This window comes from Desmodus rotundus, chromosome 9, assembly GCF_022682495.2.
Source record: "Desmodus rotundus isolate HL8 chromosome 9, HLdesRot8A.1, whole genome shotgun sequence".
NCBI classification, from domain to species: domain Eukaryota; kingdom Metazoa; phylum Chordata; class Mammalia; order Chiroptera; family Phyllostomidae; genus Desmodus; species Desmodus rotundus.
The window spans coordinates 69,293,914-69,307,103 of record NC_071395.1 but is presented as its reverse complement, the minus strand read 5'-3'; the positions used below and the strand labels follow the sequence as shown (position 1 = coordinate 69,307,103).

Below are 13,190 nucleotides of genomic sequence, written 5' to 3'. Positions count from 1 at the left end.
CCTACAGTGCCACTGTGTCGTAAGTCTCTGGACGGATCACTCTGTTTCTAGGTTCTATTTTGTTTCACTAATCTATCCTTTTGCCAATAATAGGTTTAGCCTATACTGCCATAGGACAATTATTTAGTTCTTCCTTGTTTTAATATTTAGGTCTTCTTGAATTTCTCCTATAATATTTTATAGTTTTGTGTGTAGATATTTTGCATGTCTCTGCAAGATTTATTCCTAGGGAGTTGATTTTTTTTTATGTTACTATAAATGGTAACTTTCTGTTACTATTTTCTATTACTTGCTAATAAGAGTTCGGTTGATTTTAGTAAATTGACCTAGTATCCAGCAATCAGGCTAAACTCACTTATTCAAATAACCTTTTAGATCCTTTTTGATTTTCTATGTATGCAATCATGTCACCCATGAATAAGGAAAATTTAATTTTTCCTTTTCAGTCTTTGGGCCTTTTTTTCTTTTTCTTGCCTTCTCATGCTGGAGAGGACAATAGCTAGGACAGCGTCAAGTAGAAGTGTCAGTAGTGACCAACCTCGTCTTGTTCCTGACCTTAGGGAGTTTCACCTGCTCACTGTTCAGGGTCATGCTTTGGCATAGATGCCCTTCATCGGGTTGCATTCCCGTGTACGCCTGTTTTCTACGAGCTTTTATCATGAATGGATGTTGAATTTTATCAGATGCTCTTTGTATATATTAAGAAGATAGTTCGATATCTTTCATTTTGTTACTGTAGTAGGAAACATTGGTTGCTTTTTGAACATTAAACTAGCTGTGTTCCTAGGGTAAGTAAGCACATTTTTCCATCTGCGGTCATAAGTGAGATTGCCTTGTAATTTCTTCTTTTTTTTTGCAATGTTCTTGTGAAGTTTTGGTATCAAGGGTATTCTGCCCAAATAAAATGGATTGGAAAGTGTTTCTTCATTTTTTGTTCTATGGAAGAGTTTGTTGAAGCTTAGAATTATTTTTTCCCTAAATACGAGGTAGAATTCTCCAGTTATACCATTCAGTCTAGAGGTGTTTTTTTTTTAGTAAGAGTTTAAATTATGGACTCAATTGCTTTAATATTTATGGGACTGTTCTGAGTATTTCTTATGTCAGTTTTGATAAATTGTATTTTTAATGAATTTGTTCATTTTTGTCTACATTTTCAAATTTATTGGCAAAAAGTTGTTCATACTCTTACAATTTGCAGTATCTACTAGATAATAACAATCTGTTTTTCGTTCCTGAAATTGGTTTTCTCCCTCCTCATCTGTGTTTACTCTTACTATTTTCCGTTTTTAGTCTTGCCAGGGCTTCATAGTATTGTCAATCATTTCAGAGAATGAATATATGACCTACTTAGTCCTCTATTTTTTATGCTGACTTTTCATTTCATTGGTTTCTACGTTTAGGTTTACTTTCTTCTTGTTTCTTTGGGTTTAATTTGATGTTCTTTCTTAATTTCTTGAATTGAAGAATTCCTAAGTTGTTGGGAGATTAGCTCACTGATTTTTGCCCTTCCTTGTTTTTTTTTTCCCCCCTAAATATATGTATTTAAGGTTATCATTATCCCTGTAAGCATGTTTTTAGCTGCATTCCCCAGATTTTAATATGTAGTATTATCATTGTATTCAAAATATTCTCTAAAATCATGTGGTTTCTTTTACCCAGATATTATTGGGAGGTGTATTTCCTAATTTCCAAATGTACAGTGATTGTCTGATTGTTATTTTTGTCAACTATTTCTAGCTTAATTGCACTGTGGCCAAAGAACATTCTCTGAAAGTTTTTAGGTCTTATTCCATGGCCCAATGTGCAGTCTTTTTGTGAATCTTCAATGTGCACTTGAAAAGATTGTGAATTCTGCCCTTCTTGGTGCCAGTGTTCTGTACATGCCAGTTCGCTCAAATCGTCTGTATCTTTATTGGGTTTTTTGGTTTGTTTTCCTGCACTATTAGTGACTGAAAGAAGTCTGATAAAGTCTCCCAAGATGATTGTAGATTTTCCAACTTTAGATCTGTCCATTTCTATCTATTTTGAGGCTATGTTGTTATGTACAAATTTAGAATGGTTATCATGTATCTGATATAATGGTTTATTTTATTTTCCTGATTTAATGAATCTTTAGTCATTAAAAAGTATCTTTCTTTCACATCTTAAATTCACTTTTGATTAAGTGGTTTTGAGATCACTATATAGTGAAAAGGAAAAAAAAGATAATTTCAGATCAGTTCTTTATACTGTCACATTGGGATAAAATGTAATGAGATCAAAGATTTCAATGTAAACACATGTATTTACTTTACACCCTGAGAGGAAGGAAAAATTTTCTATGATTCCAAATCTGGGAGCAGTTAGGGAAAGGAATGATGTATTTGGTTACATTAAAAACAAAACATTTTCATGGCAAAGGAAAGTATATTTTGCATGAGCAAAGTAAAATGACAGTAAGAAACTGCAAAAACATTTTTTCAGTTTATGTCACAAAGGGTTAATAGTTATATAAGAGCTTCTAAAAATAGAGAAGACTAACAATCTTAGAAATAGGTAAAACCTGTATCTCTCAGAGATGAACCAATATTTTACAGAAAAAGGAATTGCAAATGGCTCTTCATCATATGCAAATATGCTCACCTTTGATCCTAATAAGAAAAATGCAAAGTAAAGCTACCCATTTCTCAACCATCTGATTAGTAAATATTCAAAATCTTGACAATACACTGTTGGTATTATATTTAGTAGCGAAAGATTGGATATAGTCTAAACAGAGGACTGGATACACCGTGGACCCATCAGCAGAATAAGGAAAGTCTCTATATACTACAGGATGATTGACACCCAGGGTGTAGTAAGGGGAACGTCAAAGAGAGGACAGTTGTGTGTAACATGCCTGTACTCATCTAAGATAAGCAGGGATACAAATGAATGCACATACTTGCTCCATTAAGAAACCATGCAAAGATAAACCATAAAACTGAAAAAAGTTTGTAGACAGAGGAAGAGTATAGGGTTGGGGGGATCAAGAAACTAGAGTTCTCTGAATATACTTTGTTTTGTAGATTTGACTTTGGGGCCATGTAGCTATTTTACGTAATTATAAAACAAAATATTTGTAATAAAGTTATCCCTAGAAATGAAAGTAAAGTAAACTGTATTCACTTGTTAGCATTAGCACACAGACTAACCATACCAAGTAATTTGAATATACATCCCTTAGAGCAGTGGTCCCCAGCCTTTTTGGCACAGCAGGGAGGGGGGGAGCAGGAAGCCAAGCTCAGGTGGTACTGACCCCTGCCTTAGAGGGATGTTCCCTAAGACCAACAAGCAAAACCCCCAAAAATCTGTTCTCAGTAATCATTGCTACTCTGAGATTGTGCTTGTGTTGTGGGATAAGTCAAATGAGTTGTGTTGAGGACATTGAGATGAGAGGTTTTTGACAAGATTAAAAGGAAATGCAAGACTGCTGATAAGGTTACATGAAAATCTGTGTTCTTTGAATTGCTAGGATCAGTATGAACTCATTTTATTTTTAAGTACACATGTAAAATAATTATGTATGTTATATTATAATATACATATTGCAGATGTATGTGAATTTCCTAACTCTGTCCACTGAAAAGAACCAACAGCTAGTCCAGCAGCAGCGAGCGCTGCTCGTGCCTGGATTGCGACCTCTACACACCCACCAGCAGCAGCCAGGCTGTGTGGACACGTGGTTGATTGCAGGTCTGGGGCGTGAAGTGTACGACGCTATCCTGGAACACTGTCACACCAGGAAGCAGTAAAAGATGACTGGGGTTATGTCAGAAAGAATTCAGGATTCCAACCTAAATACATGCCACTGGTGAGGAGGGACAGTGGCAGCATCAATAAAGGTGACAACTTCCATGGACTGAAAAAAATCAGCTATGCTGTTGAAATCTGTGACTTCGTAATGATCCCACTCACACAGCATAAACAAAACTTCTTGGTCCCTTTTGGAAGATGCCTAGGCATTGAAAGACTTACTATTTTGAAAACTTGGAAAATTACGAATCAACTCTTACTTTTTTTCCTTTTCCTCTTAAGATCTGTATCTCAAAGAACTGTTAAGTGGAAGTTTCTCTTTATAGAAGTTTTCCAGGAAACAATCAAGGAATGGTATAATTAGAAAAGCACTGTTTTGAAACTCGAATGAATTCATGAACTTAGGCAATGATCATCAAAGACTAGTAACATTATGAAGAAACAGCTAGGCGTTATGTGTATTATGGTGGAAGTACATAATACCACCCGTGAAGTAGTTTTGCTTAGTCGTAACAGGAATGAACCAGAACCTGGCCAGGTGTCTGGATCCACCCACCAGTTTATTGGAAATACACAGCCCAGGGGAACAGGCGTTTACAAGACAACTGGGGAAAGGTAAACATTGACTGGAACACTCAATTCTGTAGATTATTCTTTTATTTTCTGTGTCTGATGATGGTAAAGCGGTTGTTTTCTTAAGTGCTTCTCTTTTAACAATATACACTGAAACGTTTACACACAAAACAATACGATGTCTGGGATTTATTTCAAAATCTGTAAGCGTGGTGAGGACAGTGATATTTCAAAATAATCTAAGTATGGAGAGGACAGTGATACGGATTAAACATGACTGGACCAATACTGATTATTTTTTAAGCTAGGTGATGGGTATGTGATTTATTATATTAGTTTCTCTGCTTTTGTATGTTTGAATATTTTAAATAAAAAATTAAAATAATCACAAATGTCCTTTTTCTGTAATGTTAGCCTTAAAGTCTACTTTTTTAAAATTAAAATTGCTATACTAACTTTCATTTGGTTGGTGTTTATAAAGTGTATTTTTTCCATCTTTTGACTTTCAGTCTTTCTGTACTACATAATTAAGGGGTGTATTTTGTAAGCATTTGTTTAGTGGGTTTTTAACATTTTTATCCACACTGAAAATCTTTGACTCTTAGTTGGAATACTTGGAACATTTGCATTTAATGCAATTTCTCTCATGCTTCGGTTTCTTTTTTTAAACACCTGCTTCCTGTTTTTCCTAACCTATTCTTTTTCTCTTCTCTCTTTCTGCTCTCTCTACTCATTCTTCTCTTTTGCTGTTTACCCTAAGGATTACCACCTGAGTCCATGACTTACCGAAGTCTAATACAAGTTGGCACTTCTACTTCTTTCCAGACAACTTAAGGATCTTGGAACACTTCCTTTCTTTATCCCCTTCCAACTTATAAGCTACTCTTGTCAAGTATTTTTATTCTTTATATGTTTAAGCCCCACAAAATATCATCATTGTTTTATAATGTTAATACTCCTTTATATGTACTCACACTTTTTTAATTTGTACTTTATTCTTCCCTCAATCTCCAAGCTTCTTTCTGAGACTGCTTTCCTTCTCCCTAAAGAACACCTTCCCGCTGGCCGCTCCCTGTGATCACATGGGGCCACGTGGGAAACTGGGCACTCGTGGAAGTGTTGGTGACTGCGGAGCTTTCAACCAGCTATTAGCTTTCCTCAGGGAAGGGAATCTCTCTCAAAAGATCCCTGTTTTTATTTGTGTTGCAATAAGCTCACTTACCTACTTGGTATGATCAACCTTGAACACCTCTGATTTGAAAACTTACTTTGATGAACTGTGACACAGACTCATCCATGTTACAATAATCAGCAGGCCAACCAGCTCCCTATAAAACAGCACGCATTTCATGTTTCTGAAGTGGCTACAGATAAGAGGCACATCACCCCACTATCTCCACGATACTCGACTCTGCTGATTGTTGGATGACTTCCCTCAAGATATTTTCAAGTCTGGCATGAGTCGTAAGTTACTTTTCTCAGCTTAAATCTCTACATAAAAATAAACTTCACCTTATGAAGCAAACATGAACTCCATGACTGTTACCCAACTTAAAAATGAACAGGAAGCTAGTAAAACAGAACAAAAAAGCAGCTAAATCATGTCACTGGGTAGAATACTACAACCAAGAAAACAACCTCAATTTGATGAGATAATCTTTTAACGTTGTTTTAGGTGTTCAGCACTAGGTAGTGTTAGCGCCAATCTGTAATTTGAACACAAGTTGCAGAGGTTGGGTCACATCTTCCCGGAGAGATGATTTGCTGTGTGAGCCAGACTAATGATTTTGGAATGGGTTTATGCTAGAAATATGTGTTAAAACCATCTTTCACATAGCGTAGGAAACAATTGTATTGGGCCATAGTGCCACTCGAAGCCCCACTTTGCGTTCACCGTACCTTGTAGGCTTCAAGTTGGTGGAGGTGATTCAACCTGTTTGCTTTCCCACTGACTGACCCAGCCTGATCCTGCTCCCCAAGGACGGGGCCTGTGCTGTAGCAGCGCCTCACCAGTGATTCTTAACTTACAGATCTCTAAATCTTGGTATTGGCAGATGTTAGCAATGGGATAAAAAGGAAAGGAATTGGGCTATTAGTGAGACCCAGGTGGGAGGACGCAAAGAGTTGAAAAGAGTGAATGGCCATGACGGGGAGATTGACTTCTGAGGTGGCTGATCACACTTGTGGATCAGATTTTGACTTGAACCAGAACGGAATCAATGCTGATGGAGTGTTCACCTTAGTAGCCTGGACTATTACTGTGCAGTATCCTTGCTCATAAGGGGGTCACGGTCCCACTGCCTGATGGCCATACGATTAACAATGCAATGGCGGCCTGGAGAAGTGATCGCAGTTCCATCATTTCTCAGGTTCAGGTTGTGAAGGAAATAATACCTTCCCTGCTTTGCATGGTGTAGTTAGGAAATCACTGTGCACAGATAAGGTGTGGGAAAGGAACAGATTTCAGTTCTTCCCACCCCTTCCAGAGAGCCCAACTCAGCGCTCACCTGCCCTCCTCCTCATGTAGGACGTTCCACTGTGTATGAAGCACCAGGTAGTGTGCCAAGCGGACAGCCCAAGCCATGCAAAGGAAGATGTGTATTGCTGAGACACTCTTCCAAATAAAGTTACCTAAAAATGCAAATCCCAGAATCACATCCCAGAGAAGAATGGTCTTGTATGGGTTTTGCTGTAGTCTGTTTTCAGGCAAAGCATTCAGCATAGGCTGGGTGTTGCCTTGTTTTGTTTTGAGGGACATCATAGACATTAAAGCACCAATCATAAACTTCAGTGGACATTGATTACTTTTGAGACTACCCTTTCTTGGGAATCCACCTTCCCACACTCCAGTCATGTGGACCTAAGTGAGGCCAATCAATTCGTTTCATCCATTCCAGACAGTAGTTTAGCTCAGGATGACAGATGACAAATCAGGGCCGACGACTCAATTCTTGAGCCTTTTGCGGAGGCATCAGGGGAGTGGATTCTATATAGTGCTGGACTTAGTGTGGTGAAGACGTGAGCTGAGCGGCACGGCTGCCATGTGGAGCCCGGGACCGAAGTCAGGGCAACAGATGGTGGAACTGAGAGCGCAGACAAGTTTAATGTTTCACCTGCCAGGCCGGGGGCCAGCACCACCCTCGCCTTTTCAGCCAAGTATCCCATTACATCTACTTTTTAGCTTAGAGCCATTTGAGTTTCGCTTTTTTCTTCCTTGCTTGCAGTGAATGGAGCCCTGACTCACACACTAAAGATGTAGGCAGAATTCTAAGGGCCTACACAAGGAGCCCAAGCACCTAGGGGACAGGGGTGCCCCCACCCAGGTGGGAACCAGTCTTTATTCTAAGGCCCTGAGTACTTTCAAGTCCTACTAGTAGAAGCTGTTTTAAGGAAACTCAAGAATAACTTGCAGGACTAATATTCCCCATGAACCCTGCAGTGGTCGCACTTCCAAATGGAGTGTGAGAGGTCACGCGGATGACGTATGTCACCCAACTCTCTCTGCTGCAGAAGTCCAGGTAAACTGCACGGCTTAGTTGCTTGGCCGGAACTGAGGTGATGCAACACCTTTTGAAGATTATTAATCTGAGCGCACCCAGCATTGCCATGTCGACATTGGACTAAAACTGACGATTATTTTGCATGGATGACTATTGTCATCCACGTGACCACTCCAGGGTTAATAGGAAAATGTTAGTAAATAATATAAAATACATTTTTTTCTAAGGCACTGTTTTATTGTATAAAACTGTCCAACTTAAGGTTTGCTGAGAGTGTTTAGGGTCATAAAGAGCAAAGCGGCTACATTTTGCCCAAAATTGAGGTAGGTGCCCTATGTGCAATACAAACCAGCTATTTTGAGTGAGTTTTTTCCATGTATACCTGCCTGGGACAGATACATAAGTAAAAAGTCCAAGAAGCAAGCTACAAAATAAATACATGATAAAGCCTCTGTTTTACAACCATCCATCCATTCATTCACAAGCATTCTTTTATTATCTCTATTCAGAATCCAACGTTCATACCTGTGACAAGAGGGTCAAGTCCAACGAGCAAGGTCAGCCCAGCAGGAATCATATATACAACCTGTTAGCAAACAGAGAGGAAGCTGTGTGGGTTAAGGAGTGAGTGCAACACAGGAGATGTCCAGAAGCACTGAGAAGTAAGGAAAGATGACACTGGAGGCCATCACTCTCCATGACTTACCTTAGGGTTCAGGAACAGTTGAGGAAGTGGTAACCTCTGCTTTTACGGCACCTAACTGTGTCAAGCTATAACTTTATCTGCCTTCATCCTAGACTATAGTCTATTCCAGGAAAGGCTCATGCCTCTCCAAGCCCTAGCATTGAGCAGAGTTTGGGGTCTCACGACTCGCTGACCGCATCTCTCCCAAGCAACATCCATGCCCAAATGGCCTTTCCTCACTTGCATAAAAGAAAACGCTCTTTGAAACGCAGGGCAGGAGTAGCCATAATCAGCTGCACGACCCTGCTGGGGCTGGCATCGTGCACCATCTAGCCCAATATTCCATCTCTGCAAGTGAGACCACAGAGAGCTTACTAACAAAGGATCAGATGCCCGAGAAGACGGGGCTTTTCATCTTGGGAACTGTTGGTAAGTGGGTTTGGAGTTTGGAAGACTGGACCTGAAGAAGCCCTATTTTCAAGCCTCATTCACAGCAAACAGACTCCAGCCACACCTGCTGTGGTTGCATGTGTTTCAGGAAGAGGTCAAGTAAGGAGATGGTGGGTTTGTAGAAACATGGGCTCTCCCAGAAATGTAGTTGCATAACCACATTAATTGCGACCCTATGTTGGAAAAGTTTAGTGTATCTGAAAGTTGTCAAAGCTGTACAAGTTAAGTGATTTGCTGTCTTGACCCAGGGGAGAGAGCATCTAGATTTTTCAGATTCTGTTTATCTTTCCCCCTCCACCCCTGATGATTACTGGTATGTTGGCCAATACGACATTCAGACACTCGCAAGGCAGGTCTTCTCTAATGCTGTGGGTTAGACCAGTGCTTCCCCTACTTCAGTGTGCAGGTGAATTACCTGGAGATCTGATTAGAATGCAGATCTGATTCCAGAGTTCTGGGGTAGGGCCTGAGCCTCTGCTTTTCTACTAAGCTCCCTGGCGAGGCCGCTGCTGTGCCAAGGACCCCACTTAGAGTGGTGCGCGGTTAGCTCCCCCTCCATACCCTGGGGAAAGCCACCTGACTTAGCCACTGAGAGAGAGGAAGAGGGGAAGTTGTACACACACAGACCATGGGTTAAAGGATCTGAGATCTTATCTCAGTATATTGTAAACATATGAACAAAAAACCCTTAAAACTAAGTAATGGTTTCCCGTGGCAATCATGCCATATTAATCCTGACTTAAATTTCCTCTGTCTTGAATGAGATCATTTTTTGAGGGCAGAGACTAAAAACAGTTTTTTTCTGGTAAAACAAGTAAGAAAAATGCACAGTACAAATATTAATGAACTCAGTAGAACCCATTTTGATAGTCCTTTATCTTTCTGTTGGTGGACTTTTTAAACTAAGGGTATCATCATAATGTTTATTTACAATATTGAGTTTAATGCAGCACATAATCACTGAGTGGCAGTCATTCCTAACACTGCCCTGTCCTGTCCCTCCGCCACTGTAAAAACTGAAACACCAGTTGGGTTTCCCAGCCTACTTTAGCAGCAAGGGATGATCATGTTTCAACAATGAAACGTAAGTCTTCTTGGGGCAAAGCTGATACTCAGAGTACTTAACCAACATGCACGGGGCCAAGCCCATAAGCCTATTTGTGTGTACAAATGAAATAGCCTGCTTGAAGGGCTTCTTGGGAAACAGTTCTTCCCTGACAAAAGGGAAGGATGCAGAGGAGAAAAACCCGTTTTGTTCTTGCCTTGCTTCTTCCTGCATGGGGTGCTCTTGTCTGGGGATGAGATGTTGGGAGCTGCAGCAGCAGGGCTGTAAATGTGAGAGGAGACCAGAAAGAAAGATCCTTGACGACGCCGTTGACCATTACGCAGCTGCCTCTGAACTTCTCATTAAGTGAGATAATCTGTATTTTTATAACCTGGTGCCGGTCAGATTTTCTACTATTTGCTCCTGCATGCATCTTGATACGAGTATGCTTCCTGAGTACGATGAAGTAGGGAACTCAGAGGTGAGTAAGGTGCAGTGCAAGCCCCCAAGGCCCAGTAACCTAGTACTTATTTATCTGTGCAGTCATTCATTCTTTCATTTGCTCAAGAGTCCGTAAGGAAAGGCACTATGTTAGGGTGCCTGAGAACTACCAAGAAGGTACTGGCCCCTGTGCCCCTGGGAGCTGGTACATACAGAGTCAACTCTAATGCAGAGAAAAATGCGTTAGTGTTATATTAAAGGCTCAAAGGGAGGATGGTTGGAGCCTACAGGAAAGAGGCAGGGATTTTTGTGGATAAGATGGCATTTGAGTTAGCCCCTGAAGCTTGACTAGAGTATGACATACAGGAATTCTAGGGGCAAGGCCATCACCATTGTAGATGGACTGGGCTTCCAAGACCAAGCTGAAAAGATGGGTTGGGGCCATATTATGGTGGGCCTTGAATGCCAAGTTGGAGAGTTCAGTTTAGACAATTTGAGAAATGACAAAAGTTTTCACAGTAGGAAGCAAAATATAGGAAGTGTTCTTAGTGGAAGAGGTGAGAGGCAGCTAGAAGAGATAGGAAGCTATTACAATGTCCACGTGACTGGGAATGAGGACCTGGTGTTTATTATTCATACTGTGTAATGTAAGCATGAAGTGAGAGGTAATACGTACAGGTACCATACAGATAAGCAATTAGACCTAATTGGGGTTTGTGGTTGTTGTTGTTCAATTGCTGTTTGTTTGGGTTTTTTTTAAATTTGATTTTTTGAAGGGATCTCAAAGACAATGGTAAGGAACAGAGAGATGTTAGAGATGACTGGGGTTTTGAGCAAGGATGACACAGAGAGTGATTCTGCTGATGATAGGAATGGGTGAGTCAGGAGGAGTGGGTTCTAGAGGGAAAGACGCTGGGTAGGACCTTGGCTGTGTTTGAGAGTCAGTGTGATGTACAGGTAGGTCTATCGAGCAGTCCTTTGTAAGTTCATCATGAAGCTGTGTATCTGAGACTTGTCTACAGGGAAGTAATATTTGGAACTCAGGATATAAGCTAGAGTGCTGAGCAAGAGGCAGTTTTACTTGATTCAGGGATGCGACTCTACACAATAGAAGAATGTAGTTCTACTGCACACAAAAAAACCTGACCAGAATTTTGCATTATAACTCCAAATGCTTTTCTTGTTGCATCTGTACATGGTTGACATTGTTCACCATGTATATGGTTGATATTGTACAGTCTTGTGTATCTGCATTGAAAGAAACTGGGCAGAATCCAGATCTTTTAGCAAATGTGTGGCATGATCCCCCCTCCCCCAAATGGTTTAATCAGAGCATTGGTTCAATGTGTACTGTAGGTTTTATGGGCTTCAGTTACTTTCTGTAACTCACTGAATTAGCAGAGCCACAATCCTCAACCCTGCCTTTTTCTGCTCAGGTGTTTGTTGGAGTGTCTTGGTAGAGACTCACACAGAGTGGTTCCATTGACCCTAGGAGTTCTGTCTGTGTCTTCAAATCAGTGTCCTCAGTTGGAGCATTTATTCAAGGGGAATACTGCTGTAAGACCCCATGTCTCTGGAAAATTCTGTGTGTGAATTAACACACACACACACTACCTTATCACTCTGACCCGTTTCCCCCTAATATTTTAGGGAAAAGAGCTTACAGAGGACTTGATCTCTAACTCTTTAAGCACACCAAGTGGAGGGGGTGACAGCAAGTAGATAGCGCTGTGTTTGGTGCAGCCCACGTTTCTTTCAGACGCAGGGGAGCAGCTCATACTCACCATCCAGAGTTCTGCATCGGGGTCATTTACCTGCAATGCGAAAACATCAGGTGTAAGCAGACATTGTCGGATTCCATTCCCGCGTTTGGTCTGCTCTGTGATTCATCTCCGTCATCGGTACATGCCAGGCGCTGCAACAGCCGCCCATAGGCACCAGGGAAACAAAACAGGAATGAGACATGGTCTAGCAGATCGTGATGGGAGGAGGGGCTCCTGGCTGAACTCAGCAGATGGTTTCAAAGTGCAGCCCATACATTTTTGTAAAGAACCACAAGGAACTCTGAAAAGGGTGGGCCAAACCGAGAATGAGTGTTGCTAGGGGCGCTCCAGTCTCCGGAAATAAGGAAAGCTATCGGGAAGGGGGCCGAAAGTGGACTTGAAAGCCTAATTGTGCAATAAAGGGTTTTGTTCTGATTTCTGGCCTAGACCCTGAACTGTGTTCAGTCTCATCTGCAGGCAGAATATTAATAAAGGTGCCCAGGCTGCTTCTGCTCAGGTCCCTTTCCAAGTAACACACTATGAACCAGATCCTTCTAGCCTTTGAAGCAAAGAGGGGGTGTGGCGGTCCAAGGAACACACCCGTGTCCCTGGTGGGGAGCAGGTGGGGGTTCCAGAAGCACCACCCAATCCCTGTTCTCCACCTACAGTACCCGCCTCTGCGACCTTGCCGGCTCGCGGGTCTCCATTGCTCGCCGGGCCGGGGACGGAGCTGGGGGCCGGGCGCCTGTGGTTCCCGCGGGCCCCTTTCCCACCGCCCGCCTTGGGGGCCTGGCCCTGACCTGCACCACAGCCGCCAGCGCGAAGAAGGCGGCCATCAGCCCATTGCACGCCCTCCATAGAACCCACGACCAGCGGCCCGAGTCGGACGCCATACGCTCGGCGAACGCGGGGCGAGGCGGCCGGAGTCCAACCCGGCCAGCCCTTCCTTCCGCCGGACA

The 13,190-nt window shown here is 41.7% G+C and overlaps 1 protein-coding gene across 5 annotated transcripts in view; it reads right to left on the bottom strand.

Moving 5' to 3' along the window:
* The window catches only part of TMEM220 (transmembrane protein 220), a 15,022-nt gene extending 1,832 nt beyond the window's left edge, over positions 1–13,190 (bottom strand). For 3 of the 5 annotated variants that reach the window (XM_045198817.3, XM_045198820.3, XM_024564627.4), the window contains exons 1-5: positions 13,032–13,190; positions 12,253–12,282; positions 8,373–8,433; positions 6,855–6,978; positions 5,616–5,675 (exon numbers count right to left, since the gene is read on the bottom strand). In XM_045198817.3, the coding sequence (XP_045054752.2) occupies positions 5,616–5,675; positions 6,855–6,978; positions 8,373–8,433; positions 12,253–12,282; positions 13,032–13,124 (368 nt within the window). In that variant the 5' untranslated portion in view covers positions 13,125–13,190. The remainder of the gene's footprint in view (positions 1–5,615; positions 5,676–6,854; positions 6,979–8,372; positions 8,434–12,252; positions 12,283–13,031) is intronic. The other 2 variants (XM_045198818.3, XM_045198819.3) reach the window with 1 other exon arrangement.